Here is a 15,942-nt window from a genome sequence, read left to right as displayed (position 1 = left end):
TTTCTGGTCCGTTTACGGTTTTAGATGGAGGAATTTTTTTTTTTTTAATTTTTAAAAAATATTTTTAAAGCGCTGCTTTGTTGGTTGCATCGTTGTTTTGTTTTGTTTTTTTTAATTTTTTTTTCTAGACAATCGAAGTCCGCGGAATTTTTGGGGCTTTATTTGGGGGGGGGGGGGGCGTGTGCTTTATTTTATTTTTTTCCCCTCTCTCACTTGCTTGGGTTTTGCTTTGAATCATCATCGGGTTTAATTTTTTTTTTTTCTTTTCCGTTAAACGTCGCTTTGCTTCTGCTTTGCTTTGTCGGCGGTGTTTTGTCGGAGGTGGTTTGTGTCAAGTCCGTCAACTGTTGTACTGACAGGCGTTTAAACTAGAGCCGGGGCTTTGCAAACTGCTGTAGCCGAAACTGGAGTGCTGCTTTGATTTCAGTCTGAGGCTGGCTAAGCTGGAGTTGCAAGTGTCCCGGTAGACGCTGTAGGGCGAGCCCGGCGGCCCGTAGGGACAGGCCGGCGAGGACATGGCCGAGTTGAGCGAGGAGCCGCTGATGTTGTTGATGTTGTTGAGGCCGGAGTTGGCCATGCCCGGCACGGCCGAGTGGCCCATACTGGAGGGCATGTTCATGGAGGGGATGCTGCTGGGCGCCGAGAACATGGACTGCGAGGAGAGGGGGCTCATGGAGTTGAAGAAGGTGAAGCTCTTGGTGGAGAGCGGCGCCGGAGTGAGGCTTTTGGTGGCCCAGTTGTTGTAGGGGTAGCCGGCGTACATGTCGTCGTAGGGCTGCATCAGCCCGCTGAACTGGGGCACGTAGCCGTTCTTGCACAGGTCCATCTGCTGGTTCCGCTCCCGCTTTCTCCACTTGGCTCGGCGGTTCTTGAACCAAACCTGCGTGGGGAGGGGGGAGCGACACGTCTCGGTGAGTGCGGGGGGCCGCAGCAGCCCCCCACCCCACCGACGGTGCGCAGAAGCGCGCAGGGGAGCGCAGGTACCGCAGCCCGCTCCCCCCGGCCCGGCCAGCCCCTCCGGAGCACCGGAGCAGGCTCCGCGGCTCCGCACCGCCTGTCCAACACCGCCTGTCCCGCACCGCCTGTCCCGCACCGCCTGTCCAACACCGCCTGTCCAACACCGCCTGTCCCCGCACCGCCTGTCCCGCACCGCCTGTCCCCGCACCGCCTGTCCCCGCCGCCCCCCGCCCGCGGGACGGGCTCTGCGCGCATCCCTCTCCGCTCAGCGCGGTGCGCCGGCCGGGATGCGCGCAGCCGCCTCCGTGCCACGGCCGGTGCTGCGCGGGTGTCCGCGGCCCCCCGCGCCCCCGCCGCCCCCGTCCCGGAGCCAGACGGGGGCGAAGACACGGCCCGCTCTGATTAGGGCCGGCTCGCCCCGGCTCTGCCGCGTTTCCGAAAGCTAATGCTGTGTAATAAAAGTCCCCTGTTACAGATCATAAAAAAAGGGATTAGATTAGTATGTTTAGGTTAAAAAAAAAAAAAAATCAATCCCCGCATCGCCCTTGGATAGATGCAGCCTTTATATCTAAGGAGAATTTACAGCCCTAACCAGGAAACAGAGAAGAGGGACTGGTCCTGATGTTTGATGCGAAAACCGGTTCCAGTCTCTGATTATTTTTATACATTATATATATATATATATATCCCTAGGAAAGCATTTGAGTCTCCCCTGATTGAAGCCGAACAGCTTCAAAAACCTTTAAAAATTGGTTAAAAATCTGCATCCTGCTGCCGCTGCCTGCGCCCGGGCTGCGAGCCTCCCTTGCAGCATCCTCCCCACCGCATCCCGGATTTCTCCCACCGAGCCGGGGCCCACGAGCTCCCTGCGGACACCGGGGCCCCGGCCCCGCGCAGGCTGCGCTCCCTCCGGAGCCGGGGTGGGGGCGGGGGGCGGCTCTTGGGGCCTCCCCTCCCGGCGCAGAAATGGCACAACTATTATTAAATACCGGGCTCAAAGATGGAAACTCCGTGGGGGAACGGATGGCGGAGTCTATTTTAAAAAATAACAATAATAAAAAGAATCCTGTATAAATAGGAAACGAAAGCCAACATGTTCAAAACCTGTAATATACTCCTCGGAAGGTGCTTCCAGACAGGAATTTCCTGAAAATGAGGGTAATAGTTTTAATTATGGCTCCTAGACATTTTAAAGGAAGGCCCTCATAGCAAATTAAGGTTAGATTTGCAATCTGCCATCTCAAAACATCAAACCCAAACATCTCCACACAGAAGGAGAACGAAATTATGTTAATTGCAACTCATATTTTAGTTATATTTGTTCCCTGAAATATTCAACCAATATTAATGCTCAGGCTTTGTTTTGTTTCAAACTCAATTAAGACAATGCTTTCAGACGCAATTGTTTCAGATGGGTGTTTACTTTTCAAATGTTTAAAGCAGAATCTCTGTAATCCGATTTGGTCACTCAAGGTTTAATTGCCAAGTTAAAAACTAAAAACGAAAAGAAAAAAAGAAGAAGTGCACTTTCCGTGCAGCGGGGCTTCGCTCCGCAGTTCCCGTTTCCTCCTGCGCTTAGCCCACGGGCCCGTGGTGTGCGACCACTGTCGAAACCCCGCGGGGAAATGTCTCGGGTGGAAAAAAGCATTTGGGAGATGGACAAACCGAGACACAGTGATAGATCCATAGAGATCGAGCCGCTTCGGCCCAGTCGTTCTTTGCCAGGATCTTTCGCTCATAAATCTCTGTAAAGAACTGCCGAAGCACACACATACACACACACACACATCTCTATATATAAAAATATAAAAATAAATATATGTATGCATGCACATACACACACATACATACATATGTTTCTCGCCGTGTGTACTAACATTACCAAACCCCTCGAGTCTGGCTAAGAGGGGCGCATATATATATATGTATGCTATATATGTATATATACACCATATATCCATATATAAATATATATGGTGGCATAGGCTCCGAGGCGTGTAAAAATCGAGCGCCCTCGCGGTAGAAGTTTGTGTCTTCAGCGCGTACTGATTTTATGAGGGCTCCCATCCCCTGTCCTTCGCTTTCGGCCTGCACGCAGAGCCCGCGGCCTGGGGGACGCGAGCCGGGAGGGGCCGGCAGCGAGACCCGCACGGAGCGGATCGGAGCTCGCCACGCCGCGATAGCGAGGGGCAGCGGCTTGCTGGGACACGGCCCTGGCGATTACTGGGAATAACCAGAGCGAGGGGAAGTCGCTCGGATGGCATTTTGCTCCATCTCTGCGGCGCTTTTCGTCCAGCCCAGAGGGTTCTTCCCCCCACAGTCAGACCCTTCCCCACCCTGGCCTTCCGCTGCTCCCTGCACCGCTCGCCGCCCACTTCTCGAACCGGTCCCCAGTGCAGGGCCGGCGGTCGCTACCCGCTCCGGGCGGCATCTCTCCGTGGCCGAGAGCTGAATTCCTCCTCTCCGACCTGGATCCCAATTTTGGCCATTAACATCCAGCCCAGAGCAATCCGTCGCAGCGCTCCCCAGAAGGGGCGGCTTCCCCGAGCCCCCCGCGCTCCGGCGGCCCCGGAGCAGAGTTCGCTCCCGGCGGGGCTGCAGCCCCTCTTACCCGGACTCGGGGCTCGGTGAGGTTGGTCCAGACGGCGATCTCCTCCCTCATGCTCATGTCGGGGTAGCGGTTTCGCTGGAAGGTGGCCTCCAGCTCCTGCAGCTGCTGGCTGGTGAAGTGGGTCCGCTGCCGCCGCTGCTTCTTCTTCTTCGCCGGGTCGTCGGCGGCCCCGTCTTCGTTTTTCTGCTCGCCGCTACGCTCTTTTTCTGCGAGGGGTCGGGTTGGGGATGGTTGGTTTATTTTTGTTTTGTTTTGTGTTTTTGTGCTTTAATTTTTTTCCCAGTACAGACACACAAAGGCAGATATCCCCGCCCCGCAGTCAGCGCTGCCCACCCCACCGGAGACACGCGTGGGGGCCCCACTGTGTCCCGCCGAGCCCTGCACCAAACGAGCGCCCCACAGCCCATCCCGGCCTTTCCCGGCGCGGCTGGGGAAGGAGCAGGGAGCCCTGCCGGGCCCAGGGCACCCAGGGATGCAGCAGGAGGGACCCTCAGAGCGGCTCAAAGCGGGCCCGACGGGTGACTGCATTCGTGGGGAGCGGGGTCCCCGTATCACCGGCCGCTCCGCCTTTCTACGGCACCTTCTCGCTCCCTCCGAACCAAGGCGTGATCTTTGCTCCATTGTTTTTGTTGTGCTCGGCCGCGACAGGAAACTTTGGAAGGGCAAGGGTGGAAAACCCCGGAGCAATTAATTGCAAAAGGCCCCTCTCTGCTCCCCTCCTTCGTTCTACTTTCATAATTATTTTATTCTTCAACTTTTAGGATTTTGGTGTTTATTTTAACACAGGGCTGAGCGAAGCCCTCCGCAAAAATCATATCGGAGAAGGAAAGAAAAAAGAAACCACCCAGGAGGGTTTTCTGGGCCGGGATTTGCGCGGGCTGGGAGCAGGAATTCAATACCGACCCTGCGAACCCCCTCTCCCCTTTCGTAACGGGCTCTGTGGCTCTCCCAGCCCGGCTTGGGCCCGGTTTGTCCCGGCTGAAGCGCTCGGAGCGGCTCTAAAGGCCCTGAACCAAAGAGCTCCCGGGCTGGGCCCCGGAGGCGCGGGGAAGCTGCGGCCGGGCCGTGCAGGGCCGGGGCCGCGGCCAAGCCCGGCCTCGGTCCTGCTGCTGCAGAAGGGAAAAACCGCGGCGAGTTTTCGCCCTTGGAGTTTTGTTTTTTTTTTTTCTCCTCCTTTAAAGAGTTTTTTTTTGTTTGTTGGTTTGGGTTTTTTGTTTGTTTTTGCTTTTGTTTTTAAACAGAAGGTTTTCTCCCGCCGCCGGCGGGCCCGGGGTTATTTCTACAGCCCCGACCTCTGCGAGGTAAGCGGGAGTCTAAAAATAATCTCGTGCTGAATGCAGAGCCCGGGAGGACTCGTCCTTGCAAAGTCACCCTTGAATCGCACCTTGCTGGGAGCCCTGCACAGGGAAAGGGGTGAGGGTGCGAGCGAACCTCAGCTGCTCAGCGGACCCCCAAAAGGGGCCGATGGCTCTGCGGGGTTTGCAGCGAAGCCAAGGCCTCTCAGCGCAGACCCCACCGCCCCGGGCCCCCCGGTCCCCAGACCGGCCGAGCCGCATGGCCCGGCGGCGGCGGCGAAACAGAAACAGAAATCACCCCCGCCAAAACAAATCCTCCCGCTTGGGCCGCGAACGGCTCGGATCAAGCGCCCGAGAGGGAGCGGGGCGATCGGGGAGCGGCAGCGGTCCCGATGGGCTCCGGCCGCGGCCCCTCGCCCAGCGCTGACTTTTAACTCGCCCGGTCCGCCCTAAAAATCCGGCCTCAGCGCAGGGCTGTGATACAATTCCAAATCATAAGGCAAGGCATCTTTAATCGGCTTTTGTAACTACTTTTTTTTTTTTTTTTTTCACATTAAAAAAATAAAATCTAAAGGCATTTTACAGGTTCTCGGAGAAGAAAAGCAGGCAGCTCCTCAGCCCTCCGGCAGCACCGAGGGGTCACACACAGGGGTAGGGCAAAATGGAGCAAATCTCCCTCTCTAATCTCCAATAATCCCCTCTAATCTCAGAGTCCCTTCCAGACGCCGGTCTCTAACTTTGTTTGCGAATCAGGCCGGGCAGTACAACCCAAACCTTTTTCAATCACCGAGTGCCACTTTGGGACCGACTCTTACAACAGCTACTCTCTAGGTTAAAATTCCAAAGAGCAACAATAGCTATTAGAAAAATAAAATTATATAAAACATAAACTCCCTCTGAAACAGTCTGGCTGGAGAAGGAATATCACACTCCTTCTTTAAGTTTTTGTTCCTCTCTTCTACCTTTCCCTTGTCATTCTAAAAATGTTGTTGTTTTAATTAAATGCAATCTGAGAGCACAGCGTTCCCTGTAGCCCTCGCACACGATGGTCAGGGCATGGGGATCCTTCCCTTTTCCTGCGGGGAAAGCGTTCAGCTCCCACGCAAAACCTCTCCGCGGCCGCCCACATCCCCTCCGCGGCGGCCCGCACTGCCTGCCTTGGCCCCACGCTGCCTCTCCGGCTCTGCCTGCCCTTTCTTTCTTTTTAAAAAAAATTCTTTTCGCTGACAGAGAGATCTTTTTCCATCTCTGCACCACCCGAGCTGGAAAATAAACCCGGGCAAAAGCTGACATTATTTCAGAAACATCCGGCAAAACCGCACTCCCCGAAGAGCCTCCCCTTCCTCCCGACCCCATCAATTAATAACGACAGTTTTTTATTTAAAAATAAATAAAATAAATAAAAGAGAGCAGCTCCTGGGATGGGACCATGGAGCCATGTGTCCCCCCGGCGGGCTGTCAGCGCCGGGCACGGTGGGGGAGGCAGCTCCAGGAGGGCCCCTGCCCCCCGCTCCGGTTCCCGGGGCTCGGTTGGGATGGAGTCGCCGCGATCACCGGCAGCTCCTGCTCACCCCTGTCCCTCCATCGCCTCCATCGCGGGCTCGGCACCCCCGGCCGCCCCGCGGAGGGAAGGCGCGGTGGGGAGGGGGAGGCAGCGCGGGGGGAGAGGGCCGGGGCCGCGGGGGCGCGGGGAGGGGGAGGGTTACCTGGCACCTCCGTGTCGGAGGATTCACTGGCTGAGTTGTCGATCGGGTCTCTGGGTTCCGAGGATCTTTGCAAATGGAAGCTGGAAGCCATGTCATGGGAGGGTTGGGGTCTCAAGCTCTCAGGCAGTCTCTCCAAATTCATTCCACCTTTAAAGGAATCCATGGCAGGGGCGCCGGGCTGCCTGGGGGAGTTTGCAGGTGTTTATTCCACACAGAAAGGAACAAGGAGCTTTTTTTTTTAAGAAGAAAAAAAATCAACAAAAACCAAAAGCAAATCCACTTATTACTAACAGTATTATTTTAAGGGTGTCGGAAGCAATCTGGGCAGTGCGTGGAAGGCGGTTGTCTCTGCTGGGGAGAGTCACGGCGCTCCGGCCGCATAGGCAGGGAAGTGGTAAAGATCCCTTATAGAGAAACGCGAGTTGCGAGTTGGACAGTTTAAAGCTAAAGAGATTAAAGTGACCTGCCCTAGAACAAATGCCTGTAGTTAAACGGGGCTCCTCCCCCTGAAGGTTAAAACCTCCCCGTCTCGCTCATGCATCACTCCATCTAGCGCTGGCCCAGCCCGGCCGCGCGGGACCCAACTCCGCACTCCCCGCCATCCGCGCCCCTTGCGCGTCCGCGGCCAGACCCGCGGGCCCCCGCCGCCCCTGCCCGGCCCCCGCCGCCTGGCCGCGGCTCCTTCGGGGGTGCCTTCCCTCCTCCTTCTCTTCACCCGCCTCCTCCCCCAAACTCGGTGATGTATTAAAAATATTTCACAAACGAATGGAAAGGTGGACAATCCTCTGGGGACCCCCGCCCGCTGCCAGCACCCCGTCAGTTCACTCCCCTCCGTAATCCCCTACCAGCCGGCAGCGCGCAGGTTGCGCCCCCGTGCAGCACGGCAGCCCCACGGGTATCCCCACACCCTTCCAGACTGGGCCTCACGACCCGCGGAACCTCCGCACCCAGCAGTGGATGCGCACCCGCGCACTCCTCAGGGTTTCTGCGCGGGGCTAAGTGACCCCACCACACATTTCAGTCTCACGGGGAAAATGTTCCTGGAGGGGTGCATGGGCTGTGGGCTCTGTCGGAACTGGTTTTAACCTTTTTAAACATTATTTTCCAGTCTGCGGGGGATATAAGAACGCTGCCCGGGCCCGGCTGGCGGCCAGGGGAGCGCAGCCCGGGGAGCAGCGGCAGTGCCATCTCTCCCATCACACCATCTTTCAGCACACGATTAATAACAAATAATTTTCCTGCTGCAGCCGAACTCGCGTTGACCCTCGGGAGGGGTCTCTGCGACTATGCCAGTCCGGGAGCCTGGGCAGCCTGCGGGGAGGGAGGTGGGAGACCCCCACCCCTCCTCGGCAGAGCCCCTCTCCTGCATTGATGCATCCTGTCCCGAGGCAGGGGCGTGTGGAGCACGGCCCGTCCCCGGTGCGGCCCACGCAGGCCGGGATACGGCCTTAGCCCTCCTGGATAACAACTCGGTGTCTTGGCGAAGTGGAAAATCCCACGGGAGAAGAAAGGTGGGAACCGCGGGTACCGGCGGTGAGAGGAAAGGGGAGAAAGAAATGGGAGGAAGACCCTGGCTCTGACTGTCTAGGGAAAGGACCTTCTCTCCTCTCTACTTTCTTGGCTCATTTTAACTGATCTATCCTGACACTCTATTTTGCTTTCAAATCAAGTAAAGATGTGGGAGAGAACTTTTGAACTGTTTTATGGAAAAGTGGAGGGAAGCAGTGTTGCAGCCGCGCAGGATTTTTCCGACCTCACGGAGATGATGGAGTCGGGCCCGCCCCGCACCCCCGGCAGCACCCCGCAAGGCCTGGGGACCCCAGGTGTGGGAAGCCCAAAGCTCCAAATCCCTTCACCTCTGGTCTTTAGCATCATTCAGGGCATGCACATGTGGGTGCTGTCAGGGTCATCTCTCCCGAGCTCTCTTTCTTTTTGTTAATTTTTTTAAAGTGACATCTTGATGTCCTTCTGGCCTTCGCCGCTCCCAGCTGAACTTCGCTCAGGAGTCTGCAAACGACAGGGAATTTCGAGCACCCGAGGTGAACCAGACAACCTCGGGGCTGTTTAAGATGGACGTGGTTTAAAATGCAAATATTTACCGGGGTCTCCGAGCCTCAAGGGGCTCAGCTGATGCAGGAGGCACGGGAAGGATGGAGACCTCCTCCAGTGTGAGAAGCAAGAGGTGGGAGCGGCCTTTCTCCCAAGGAGGGGGGAGGTGTATTACTGCAAACGTGCGCCGTATCTGAGACCCTTCACCGTCCCCTTTTTTCCCTTTATTTCCGTGGGCGGCAGCCCTGGATGGGCCTGCGGGGGCTCCCCCGCCCTCGGCGGAAGGGGGACGGAGCGCAGCGGGCCGGAGGGAGGGAGGCGTTGACCTTAAGGGTCTTTTTCAACCTTGATGGTTCTATGATTCCACGAGTCTGCCAACAGCCTGGCTCCGCTCCGGCTATTTTAAACCCACTGCTCACAGCAACCTCCGAGCCGGAGGCAGCATTTTCCCGTTTCATTTAATTTTTCTTTTTTTAAAAAAATAATGCACCGAATTACGTTTTTTATTCTGTTCTATAAAATCTAGTTTTAAAATATTCGTTCTAGGTTCAATTCCTCCCCGCTGGACGGAAAGATAGGCTCTGCCCGGGCACCGGCGTGATTCTGCCGAGGCGGCGACCGCGGTAACGCCGGGTCCTGTTCTCTCCAGGCGATCGCTGCCCTCGGTTCCTCGTGGAGTGTCACCGGGGCAGACATCCCCCGATACCACCCTTAAACAGAGAGCACCGGGCTGGCCCTCGGGAGCCGGAGCAGATCCAGGTTATCCCCTGACCGTCTCCATGAGTGTCCGTGCCTGGGCCGCGGCGTGGGCGGGCATTTAGCGCACACCTGAGCACGGCTCGGCAGTGGGAGAATATATCTATATCATAAATCTATCTAATCTAATCTTGTATCTATCTAATCCATACCATGTATCTGTCTCCTCTGTGTGTCTCATACGTCTTTCGTGGATTTAAGGGCATCCTCTCACTCCGCACTCCGTGCAGTGGGCACAGTCCTGGAGCGCAGAACCAAATCCTCCCGGTAATTCCCGCTGCTGCTCCCGACACTTATGTCACGATAGAGCGCGCCTCCAGGGCGGTCACCCCCAGATCTGCGCTTCTCCTCTTCCCTCCCATCCAAGCGCTCAGCTGCGGGATGGCGAGGACATCTCTCCGCCGGCAGCTCCTTCACCAGGCGTTACGTCACGGTCCGCTCGCGTGACGTCATTCGTTGCCTCGCTGACCTCACGTCACGCCTTTCGGCCAGGCACGACCCGCGGCAATCCTTGATGTCCCGCTCGGAGCCGGCTGCGCTTCCCGGGGCTTGGAGGCGGCCCAGCGGCCGCACAGGCTGGGCAGGACGGGGGCACCGGGCTCGGGTGCCGCTTTCTCCCACCGCCTCGGGGGGGCTGAGGAGCTGCGGGGAGGAGCAGGAGCCGCAGCAGCCCGGCCGCGGAGACCCCGCCAGGACGTCCCTGGGGAGCCGCGACCTGCGTGGGCGTGGGAAGGGCCGGGCAGAGGCAGGGGGAGGGCAGGGCCGGGGCGAGCAGGACCCGCGGAGCATCGGCGGGGACCCGGGTGGCGGGACAGCTTCTCGTGGGAACGCTCCGCGTGGGGTGGCCGGAGGGCACCGCCGCTCCGCGCCCGCGCAGCCACCGCGCTCCCGGCACCGCCGGCTGGGGACTGCGTCAGGGATGTGTAAAACGCTGGAAACCCGCAAATAAAACCGCACCACTTCCTCCTGCTATAAATAACCTCAGAACTAAGGATGGAGCTTAGAAACAAATCAGCGCTGGCCACGCCAGTGACAGCCTCGTGAAGAAGAGACGCGTCTGTCCGAGAGCGAGACTCTCACTGTCCCCGAGGGGACAGCGCCGTCTCACCCCCAGGTGTCTGGAGCGGGTCCCTACTTTTGGAGTGGCGCTCCCATCCCCGCTGGTTGCGGTGGTTGCAGCCAATGCCAAACCACCTGGGCCATATATCAGGTGATGAAGTTCAGTCTCTGCCAGCTTTTCCTTTTCAGATTTATTACCGCTGTATAGACTAAGATTCAGTCTATAAATCATTGGGAATTGTTACAAAAATGAAGACACGTCCTCCCAAGCACACCTCTACCCGAGAAGAGAGGGAAGCCTTCTGAGAAACAGAGGTGCAGTGAGGCAAGTGAGGAGGGAGAAGCCCCCCAAGGCAAACCCAACCAAACCCAGTTCAACCAGCCAAGTGCAGTCCAAACAACGCCAATTCAAACAAACGCAGTCCAACCAAACCCAATCCAGCTCAACCAAACTCAAGTCCACTCAGCCAAACCAAACCAAACCGAACCAAACCAAACCAAACCAAACCAAACCAAACCAAACCAAACCAAACCAAACCAAACCAAACCGAACCGAACCGAACCGAACCGAACCGAACCGAACCAAACCAAACCAAACCAAACCAAACCAAACCAAACCAAACCAAACCAAACCAAACCAAACCATACCAAACCAAACCAAACTGCAATGAATGCAACCAGACCAAGCCCAGCAAAACCCAAACAATGCAATCCCAGCCAAACCAAGCCCAAACCAAACCGCCAACCTCCCTTGGCGCCCCCTTTGCTGAACCGGAGACCGGACCTGCTGCAGGAAAACAACTTTTAATAATGGAACCATCCAGAAAGTGCCACACGGGCGCACTTTGCTGATGCATGACTCTGACCCACGGATGACCACGCGTGTCGGAAGAAGCAGAGTCCGGCGATGCGCGATGCCCCGCGGAGCACGGGGCGGGGGCAGGGGCTGTTGTTGCACTGTACCGTAGGGGTGGTGTCCGTCGGGGAAGTGTTCCAGGGGTGTCCTGCCTCAAAACAGCATCATCCCAAATGAAAAGCATGACCCTTATGCAGAAGGTGCAGATCCGCGTTTATGCCCCCGCGCAGGGCCAAGCTCTGCTCTCTCCGCGCGACCGTGGCCCAGGCCTGAAGGGAAAAGGAAGCAAAACCCCAAAACGGCGAAAGGAGCCCCAGAACCCCCCGACCTTTGCCGGAGCTAGAGCCGGGTCCCCCACGGGCGGGGTGCAGTGGGAAGCAGTGAGAGGGAAGAAACCTAGCCCGAAGTGCGTGTTAAATCGCTCAGGAGGGGAAGGTGGAAAATTACGCTGGCTCCCGGCCGGCCTGTCCTCCTCTGCGCAGCCAGGACAGCAATTTTCCTAAGAAGTAGAACAAAACGAAAACAGCCCCTTTTGGACGAGCAGCCTTCGTCCCTCCATATGTCGGCCAAGCCTCCGCCTTCCGCGGGAGCGCAGGGCCCCTCCGCGCCGCGGATGCTCTGCGGGAGGGTTTCCAGCGGCCGCTCTCGGCCCCCCGGCCTCCCGCTGCCTCCCTGCCCCATCCCGCTCCCCGCGCTCCGGCCGGCCCTGCCCCACCGCCTCGGCTCTCCCCGCCACTGAAACACGACGGGGGAAAGGCACGAGGGATTGTCCGGCCCTGGACACTTCCCGGGGCACCCGGGATAGCCGGGGCTGCCTCCCCGCCCCGCCAGCCGCATCCCGCTGCGGGGCTCCCCCGGGCGCGGCGGCCAGCGGCAGCGCCTGAAAAAGCTCGGGATGAAAATGTTGAAGGCTTAATGTTTTCTGACAGATACAAATGATACCCCAAGGCTTTCTTGAAATGCAACGACTGACGGCTGGAGAAACGGTTTTTTTATTCGGGTTTCTGCAGCTGGAAGCAGCCGGGGGTGGAGCGGGATGGTGCTGGTTCACTTCGGCCGTCATTCTACCAGCACCCCGAAAACAAAACCATTTCGTAGTTGTCCGACGTGGGACAACTTCTTTTAACACCAAAGCCCTGGCGGCATAGTCTCACCCTTGCCAGGAGCTGCCTTCCAGCCCTCCTCGCATCCGTCAGACCACAGGCACTGAACTCTGCTCCAAGAAAATATGAATTTGCTGCTAGCAGCGGTTTGGATTTGTCTTTGATAAACCTGATGTGAGTGGGAGAGTGTCAGTGCACTGCAATGACATCGTCGGAGGATGGACAGCTCAAGAATATGTTTTTTTTTTTTTTTTTTTCTCTAGGTGGGGGAACAAGAGGGGGGAAAATCACAATATAGCCACACAATTCCCTCTCTGGGCAGAGCGAACATGCTTTTCTGATTAATTGACGGAGGAAGGGGCACCGGAGTTTGCTAGGAAGCCTGCTCATATTACTCTGTGCATCTTTAGATCCCGAAATGTGGCTCTTTTGTGGGCTCAAAAAGATGCCTCTGAAACAGGATAATCAGAGGCCCGAGCACTCTGTTGGTATTTGTTGAAGACTCTTCTTCAGGAGAAAAAAGAAGCCACATTTAGAATGAACGACATTAGGTTTTCTTGTGAGTTTCCCCCACCTTGTTTTGGGCGAACAACCTCTTAATTACTCCAGCATTTGGATGGGAGAAACACATTTCCATTCAAGACGACATTTCCTGAAGGGCTGAAATATTCTAATAATGTGCTGGACTCTTTAATGTGCTTAGAACAGCAGCGAATCTCTGCAAGACCTACACATTTCCTGCCTTAAATGCAAAATCGGAGAAATAATTAAACTTTGAGCACATTTAACTTATCTTCTCTATTATTTTGCTTATTTCCCCACCTTTTATACTTTTTGCTTTTAATTTTTTCCTCTTATTTTCTTTCATTCTCCTCCTCCCCCCTCCCCATATTTTTTTTCTCTCTCCTTCAAATTGTTTTCTTCTGTCTTCTTTTCTTATTTCCCCGCAAAGGGCTGATCTCGCCCCGCTGCTCGGCAGCACCGCTCTGCTCCCGGCGCAGTTCCAGTGCCCCAGGAGCAAACACCGCCGAGATAAAGGCACGGGACGCTTTTCTTTCCAGTTTCATTGTGGGAACGGCCGTATCTTAACGGGCACATCTCGGGAGAGATAGGAGCACACCGCCTTCAGAGGGCTGTGCTAATCAGCGCGCCGGGTTAGATATAAAAGTTCAGGGCAAATAAAACGAATTAGTTTTATTAGCACGTTTAGGAGGCGGTCTAACGAAGGAATTCCGCTTTACTAGAGAATGTTTTCTCCTCCCCTTCTGTTATTTAGAAGCAATATATATGCGAGCGGTTCATCACGGGAGGGAAATAATGAATTGTTTCATTTGCCGTCATTTTCTGGGAGAAACGTGCTCCCTTATCTAAGCCCGATAAGAAGGAGATTTTTATATTAAAAATATATATATATATTTGGAAAGATACATTTTCGTAATAACACATGCATGAATAATGAAACGCACAGTAAAGCAGAGGTGGCAGAGCCACCAGGTTATTGTTCGGCACTGGGTTTCGGTAGGAAAAATCTGCCTCGGTCTCAGGCGCCTCTAACTCGTCTAAAACTTTCCCAGGGAAAAGTGGCCACGGCTCCAGCGCGGGATTTCCAAGGACTTTGTTCTTATTTCAGGCAAATGATGGATTTTTGGGGAAGTTCTGCCAGTGAAGTAGACCTCAGGAAATATTCGGAAGTCAGTTTTTATATAGGCGGCTGGAGCTGGCGCAGGGAATAACCTGGAGAACATGGACTTTGGTTTGTTAAGTGGAAAATATATATATTTAAATTGTTATTAAAAAAAGCAAACAACATCTAGGTTCTCAATTCAAGCACTATGTATCATTTTATGTTCAATTCGTGAGTCGGACTTTGTGTTTGTCTGCAATGTGATTGGCAAAATTTGGGGAAAGGGGAAGAAATAATAGAAATAATAGAAATAATAGAAAGTTCACTTAGTGACAAAGTTTTTAACGCGAGACTCAAAACGAAATCCCTGAAAGATAACATCGGTGGGCATTCCTCACGTCCATTTAAGCAGGGTTAACACGCGGAAAAAAGTAATTTCTCCCCCCGTTCCAGGACTTTGCTCCGTCATAGGAGCTGCGTAGAACCCGTGATACATGTACTCCCCAAACATAGTGCCTGTTTTTAAAATTAAAATAAGAACAAAACCAAAACAACCCAAACCAAAAAGAGGAAAGCACAGAGGCTCTAGAATAGAATTTTCCTGAAAAGGAAAATTCATCGACGGCCCAGGGTCTCTCCGCCCGCCCGCCCTGCGCATCCCGGCAGCAGCTGTCTCTTCACCGCGGCAGCGCAGCCCCGCTGAGGCACCGCGCAGCCCCGGTCCGCATCACCCACACCCCCGGCTCGTTCCGGGGAGCCCCAGCCCCGCCGGGGCCGCCCGAGGCTCCGGGCATCGCCTCAGCACCCGGCGCTGCCGCCGCCGAGCGCAGCGGGGACGAGCCGCGGAGCGTCCCGAGCAGCAGCGCTGGGGGCTGGAAACGTTACGGTGCGTTTGGAAAAAAAAAAAAAAATATATATATATATATATATATATATATATATACATACATAAAAAAAATATAAAATGAGGTAACCCCTCTGGAATTGCCTTTCCCAGCGCATTTGTCAGAGCTGACGAAGCGCAGAGGCCCCGAAAGAATTTATACACGGTATAAAGATGTCAAGGACTGCGCGGAGAGCGGCGCGGGGAGCGCGGGGCGGGAGGCGAGGCCGCGGCGAGGGGCGCTCCCCGCGCCGGCCGCACGGCCCGGCTCGGCTTTGTCTCGCAGGCGGGAGCGCTCCGCGCCCCCGGCCGCGCCCGCGGACAGCCCCGAGGCGGCGAGCGGGGCTCGGGGCAGCGCGGCTCCGCGGCGTGGGGCGGGCCGGCAGCGGGGTGCACGCGTGGGGCGGGCCGGGACACGCGTGGGGCGGGCCGGGACACGCGTGGGGCGGGCCGGGCGCGGCGGGGACGCGCGTGGGGCACTCACCGGGCGGTGCGCGCGGCGGCGGCGGGGTGCCGGGCCCGGCGGGCGCTGTGCGCGCCCCGGCCGCCGCTCCAGGGTTTTCTTGGGAGATTTCCCCGTCTCCTCCTGACGTCAGCCCCGTCCCAGGGTGCCGCAGACGGGGGAGGGCCGGGGCCAGCGCCGCCCGCACCGGGAGACCGGCGGCGCCGGGCGCTCCGCACCTCCGTCCTGCCGCCGAAGGCATCCCCGAGCCCGGCCCCCCGCTCCGGACGCTCCCGCCCGGCCGAGCCTCTCTCGGGGGGCGACTTCGCGCTCCTGGCTACACGGCCCCTGCCCGCTTCATTTCCTCCCGGCTGGGGCTTTTGTCCGAGGGGACAGGGACAAGGAAGGGCCTCTTTTTTTACTTCTTTTCCCACCCCCTGAAGTCCTGTCTTGTTTCAGGACCTCAGTGCGGACCTGGGAGCACGGCGCTGCGCAGCCGGGGGAAGGCTGCGGACAGCAGCCAGGGCTGCCCAGGCTGGAGGATGCAGCGCTCCAGGAGATGCTTGGGCGATATCGGCACACTGAGCTCACTGCTCATTCC

General features: G+C 56.5%; 1 protein-coding gene across 1 annotated transcript; it reads right to left on the bottom strand.

Moving 5' to 3' along the window:
* Positions 1–340: 340 nt before the first annotated feature.
* On the bottom strand, positions 341–6,732 carry PITX1 (paired like homeodomain 1). The gene is made up of 3 exons (XM_021549465.2): positions 6,570–6,732; positions 3,569–3,774; positions 341–880 (listed from the first exon to the last, which is right to left on the bottom strand). The coding sequence occupies exons 1-3, from the start codon at positions 6,730–6,732 to the stop codon at positions 341–343; spliced, it is 909 nt and encodes a 302-aa protein (XP_021405140.1).
* Positions 6,733–15,942: the final 9,210 nt, after the last annotated feature.

The sequence above is a fragment of the Lonchura striata genome, chromosome 15 (genome assembly GCF_046129695.1).
Source record: "Lonchura striata isolate bLonStr1 chromosome 15, bLonStr1.mat, whole genome shotgun sequence".
NCBI classification, from domain to species: Eukaryota; Metazoa; Chordata; class Aves; order Passeriformes; family Estrildidae; genus Lonchura; species Lonchura striata.
This window is presented reverse-complemented; position numbering and strand designations above follow the sequence as displayed.

Excerpts from the sequence above, each read along its gene's own strand:
- PITX1 (XM_021549465.2), bottom strand. The coding sequence starts at position 6,732 with ATGGATTCCTTTAAAGGTGGAATGAATTTGGAGAGACTGCCTGAGAGC. Across the intron at positions 3,775-6,569 it reads CTCCGACACGGAGGTGCCAG|AAAAAGAGCGTAGCGGCGAG; the intron begins GTAACCCTCCCC and ends GACCCCTCGCAG. Across the intron at positions 881-3,568 it reads TCACCGAGCCCCGAGTCCGG|GTTTGGTTCAAGAACCGCCG; the intron begins GTAAGAGGGGCT and ends CTCCCCACGCAG.